At 37.2% G+C, this 5934-nt stretch overlaps 1 protein-coding gene across 1 annotated transcript; it reads right to left on the bottom strand.

The window, feature by feature from the left end:
* Positions 1–4089: 4089 nt before the first annotated feature.
* LOC141685592 (uncharacterized) lies at positions 4090–5463 on the bottom strand. The gene has a single exon (XM_074490683.1). The coding sequence runs from the start codon at positions 5461–5463 to the stop codon at positions 4090–4092; it is 1374 nt and encodes a 457-aa protein (XP_074346784.1).
* Positions 5464–5934: the final 471 nt, after the last annotated feature.

Consider the following 5934-nt stretch of genomic DNA (forward strand, 5'->3'; position numbering starts at 1 on the left):
ATGAACCGAAACATTCATTTCATCATCTTTGAAAACAGTACCAAAAGCAACCTTATTTTCGATGCTATCCACCGAAAGCTCACAAATTTGTGGACCCTATAATTGTAAGGAGTAAATTATATAATTACTCTACAATTTGAAGAACCGTATAATTACAATAATATTTGTGAAATATACCTTCTTTTCTGATGGAGGGGGTTGATCATTAGCAAGACAATCATCATTCACCAATATTTCTTTTGCTTTTGGTTCTCCTTCAACTGGTTGGCAACTTGCTCTCTCCGAAAAATTCGGAGACTGCTGATTAGATCCTGTAAACAATGACTTGAGCTCAGCCATTTCCCGCCTTGTTCTTACCAACTCCTCCTGTAGCACTCTATCACGGGCCAACAACTCCGCCTTGGTAATTGCAGGTTTTCTCTCTTTCGGCAGATTAAAGAACATTTTTGGGGTGACAAAACCTCCAACTCCTCGAACCCTGCCTGAATGCTCAGGAGTTCCGAGTGTCGTAGTCAACACATCATCAGTTCCAGATGGTACGAATTCACCCTTCTCCTTCTTTTCAAGTAATTCATCCTAATGCAGATATGAATACACATCAGATCTTAGGGACATATTATGAATAATAAAGGAATAAACAGATTTCTCATTATAATCTATTTTTCTCGATTAAATGCAGTTTTTTTCATAATTTTTACTTACAATTCTGGCAAATACTGCTTCTTTATCTTCATCAAGTTCCTCATCATCTAGCTTTGACTTTCGAGCCTTTTTCCAAAATATTGCCCGATCTGGTTTCTCCTCGGGCTTTAGTTTGCCTTTCTTTATCTGTTTAAGTTGAGAAAAAATTAAAAGGTGCTTTATTTTTTGAAGATGAGAAAAAATTATAGCTAGGTTCTTACTTCATCCTCTTGTAAACCAATGTAACCCTTCCTTGACAAACGATGATGATATTTTCGATTACGCACTCTTTCGCTCTACAGGGTGCGTAGTTTCTGCATCATACAACGAATAATTATATCCAAGTAAATATTCTAAATCTAAAAAGGGTACACTGGCAAAGAAAATGCATCCATACCAGCCACTTATCACCTGTCCTCTGCGCGATAAATCTCGTCCAAGCTTCTTGACCCACAAACCGATAATTTTTTGGAGCCCTCTTCAGTTTCTTCTTTTTTTCAGCATATGGCATCACGTGTTTAGTTGTTAAATCAGTTTTAAACTGTCTCCACTTCTCTCCTGTAGACTTAAGCACCATAGCCTCACTTTCTGGAGCAACTTTAAATGTACCCTATGGACAATAAAATACACAAGTTTATAAGGCTTAGATAGTAGTACTAAAAATAAGTTGTGTGTGTCAACTATAATTTAATACCTTAATATCAAGCCATAATTTATCTTTCAATTCCCGATCCACATTTGGCCAGCTGTCAATGTCGATAGGAATCATAGTTCTTGCCAGGTGCCCTATGTAGGACTGTAAGGTACACCTAGTATCTCCGACAGGAACTCCAAACTCATTGTATCTGATTTTAAATCTCTTGCCCTGGGCCTTCCTTACCAATACTTTTTTAAGAGAGGAAACACCTCGTGCAGCTCCCAACCTTCTTTTCGCAGAATTAGAATTAGTTGTTGTTTCTTGTTTAGAATGTTGCTTTTCAGTTTGAGGTTCACTTGGTGCTTGTCCATCCTAATCACAGTGCTCTTCAACCTCCTAATCACAATGTTCTTCGACCTCTTTAACTTTTTTAGATTTGCTTTTGTTGGTTCTCTTTTTCTTTGCCATTTTTGTCCTTCACTCTGAATAATAAAACAAGAAATAATTAGTCACTGAATAAATGAAACTCTACATGAATTAAAATACATTCAAAATTACATATGCATGAATAAAAATGCATTCAAAATTACAACTGGAAAATTTCAAAACAAATACAAAAATAAAATACAAAAAAATTATAAAAGAAAGATTACAAAAGAAAAATGCATTAGTCACTATAATTCATTTACTCAAAAAAATTACAAAGGAAAATTAAATATGCTGATTAAATTATAACAAGCAAAAAGTACAGAGAGCTAAATTAACAGGATCATTTTTTAACCCAAATTCACTCAACATTAGGCCTAATACTATGCGCAACGTCTTCATTGGTCACATCAAAAGCAGGGATGTTAGAGCAGAAGGGAGGATGTTCCATGATCGTGTCACCCAAATCATCGTCGTTATACAACTCTTGATAGTCTCTAGTTGTGGAAGTTAACACGATCGACCAAGTAGGATCAACCGGATCTTTAATGTAAAACACCTGGTTGACTTGGTCAACAGAGACATATTTATCCTTCTTATGGCCTTGTCGATTGAAATCCACAAGTGTGAAGCCAAGATCGTCGATCTTTATGCCTTTATCATTCTCTGCCCATTTACACAAGAAGAGTGGAGCTTTGAACTCATGGTAATCCAACTCCCATACTTCCAAGATTATGCCATAAAAGGTCATATCACTCTCAATGGGGTTTAAATCTTTCGCACTGGACACCTGGACTGCCTTAGCAACCACAGAAACTCCACTGTTTTGAACAACTCGCGCATCATCTCGGTCTTTCGTAAAGTATCGGACTCCATTGACTGAAAAACCTTGATAAGTTAAAACAGAAAATGATGGTTTTCCAGCGAGCCATCGTATCGTCTCTGAAACAGCATCGGGATTTCCCTTCATTTCACTACTTACCTATACATAATATTATATAATAAAAAAATCCATCAGTTGCAAACTACAACTAACAACTATTTAAGTAGACAATACATAAAACCTACTTTTTTTTCAAACCAATCGGCAAATAGCCGATTGTGCTCTCCCACGAGCCAATGAACACTTTTTTTCTTCCCTCGATAAATTTCATCCAAATACTCCTTGTGCATTCTGAGAATATGCATAAATATTAGAAATAACCCACAAAAATTACATCTTCAAACAAATAGAACAAGTTAATAAAATAAACGTACACGATATAGGAATACACTTCATCATTGTTTTGAAGGACATGCAGATGAGCCTCATCTCGCTCTTTTTCTTCCACGACCTTTATTATCGCGGCAGATAATGGACCAGATTGCTTGCCTTGCTCAACTGGAATGCCGGCAGTTGTACAAGTCTGGCTCATAAATTCTGTGCAGAATTCTACTGATTCTTCTTTAAGGTAGCTTTCTGCCATACAACCTTCAGGATAATATCGGTTTCGTACGTAGCTCTTTAGCACTTTATTGAATCGTTCGAAGGCATACATCCATCTATAAAATACCGGTCCATATAAACGCACTTCTAGGACCAAGTGGACAATAAGATGTAACATTACATCAAAAAATGATGAAGGGAATATTTTTTCTAGATCGCATAAGGTTATTATTACATCTGACTGCAATTTATCGAGTTTCGAGACATCGACAACTTTGCTGCATAAAGCATTAAAAAAGAAGCACAGTCGTATGATTGTGACCCTAACATTTTTTGGGAGAACGGATCGAATGGCAACAGGGAGGAGTTGTTGGAGAAGGATATGGCAGTCATGGGACTTAAGCCCGTATATCTTCAAATCAGACATGGATACACAATTTTTTATGTTTGATCCATGTCCAGAAGGAAGTTTCATAGACAAGAATGAGTTCAACACTTTCTTTTTTTCAACCTTCGACAAAGTAAAAGGGGAAGGAGGCAGATAGGTCTTCTTTTCTCCTACTTGAGGAGCTAAATCATGTCTAACACCCATATCAATCATATCACGACGTGCCGCCTCACTATCTTTTGACTTTCGCATATTTAATAACGTCCCAAGCAGATTATCACACACATTTTTCTCGATGTGCATAACATCGAGACAGTGGCGAACATGATGATATTTCCAATATTCTAACTCAAAGAAAACAGATTTTTTCTTCCATGGACATTCCACCTTCTTCGACTTCTTCACCTCTTTTCCAAAACAAAAATCAATTCATTCCTGACGCGCTAACACTTATTCTCCGGAAAGGGGTTGACATGCATTCCCCAACTCTTGTTGTCCGTTAAAGGCCGCCTTCTGCCTCCTATAAGGGTGCTACCTAGGCAAATAACGGCAATGACCTTGGAAGCACATCTTCCTACTGTGACTTAAATATTTAGCCACAGTATCGTCACCACAAATTGGACAACTCTTATAACCCTTATTCACGCAGCCTGGCAAGTTTCCATATGCTGGAAAATCATTTATAGTCCACAATAAAATTGCTTTTAGAGTGAAATATGATTTACTATAGGCGTCATAAACGTTTGGTTCACCTTCTTCCCAAAGTTTTTTCAGATCATCAATCAACGGTTGTAAATAAACGTCGATGTTATTTCCCAGCTCATGTGGACCAGGAACTAAAACTGACAACATCATGAACTTCCTTTTCATGCATAACCACGGAGGAAGATTGTACGTTACCAACACTACTGGCCAGCATGTATATCGATTGACTAACCCATTAGTATGCGGGTTGATACCATCCGCTGATAAAGCCAACCTAATATTCCTAGATTCACTACCAAAGGCAGGCCACCGGTAATCGATATTCCTCCAAGAAGGAGAGTCGGCCGGATGTCGCATCTTGTCATCATTTATTCGCTGATTTGCATGCCAAGTCATGAGTTCAGCAGTAGAGGGAGATTTAAATAATCGTTTAAATCTTGGAATTATAGGAAAATACCACATGACCTTGGCTGGAACATTGACCCTAAGTTGGCCATTCTTCTGTACTTTCCAACGTGACAGCTTGCAATGAGGACACTGAGAAACATCAGAATGTATGCCCCTATACAGTATACCATCATTGGGACACGAATGAATTTTTATATACACTAGACCTAAATCGGATAAAGTTTTCTTCGCTTCATATGTGTTAGGAGGCAACACATTATCTTTGGGAAGGATCGAGCCAACTGAAGAGAGCAGCTCAGTAAAGGCAGTGTCGCTAATACCAAACCTAGCTTTCCAGTTGTGCAATTTTAACATTGACTCTAACTTTGTGCACTCGCTGCCCTCAAACAACGGTTGTTCCGCATCAACAACAAACCTCTGAAAATCATATGAATCCTTATCGTAATTACCCGAATTAAAAGCCGCTTCACAAACTTCAACAGTTTCTGATGCAACAAAGTGCTCTATAGGTTGGTCTGAAGCAGGACGTGTACTACCTATTGAAGACCTAGTACTCCTAGTAGATTTTTCTTCATGCCAAATCCAATCAACATACCCCAAACTAAAACCATGATCGTAGATATGTCCCCTTATGATTTTGGTTGAGAATTTTTTAAAATTCACACATCGACCACATGGACAAGGAATTCTTTTAGGATCTTTACAATTTTCTTCAGCGAAAATCAAGAATTCTTCGACGCCAATTTCAAATTCTAAAGAATCCCTATCTTTCGATATCCACGACTTATCCATAAATGAAAATGTATGACCAGCAATCTAGCAACCTAACCACCAGATGGTCATTTCAACATCAAAGCGAATTAATCAATACAAGTGCACATATTCAAGTGCATATAAACAAAACCAAGAAAGTCAACATTGTTTAACTAGCATAATCAATACAAATGCACATATTCAAGCGCGAATTAATAACAAACATGCCCTTAAAAAATTGAAAGATTTTACACAAATGACAACTAGTACATTCATGGCATCTCATCTATTAAAAGAGAACGATACACTAAATCTGATACATAAACAACAATCCAAATCAAATAATGTATACATAAATAATGACAGATCGGTTACTGGTGAATCCCTTCCTACATAATGTACAAAAAAAAGGAAAAAAGAAAACGAATAAGAATTTCTAACCTCCTTCTTGAAGTAAAATGTGCAGGCACTGTCAAATTCCGAGACTTGATGAGATAATCTGCAAATGGA

This window comes from Apium graveolens, chromosome 9 (genome assembly GCF_009905375.1).
Source record: "Apium graveolens cultivar Ventura chromosome 9, ASM990537v1, whole genome shotgun sequence".
NCBI classification, from domain to species: domain Eukaryota; kingdom Viridiplantae; phylum Streptophyta; class Magnoliopsida; order Apiales; family Apiaceae; genus Apium; species Apium graveolens.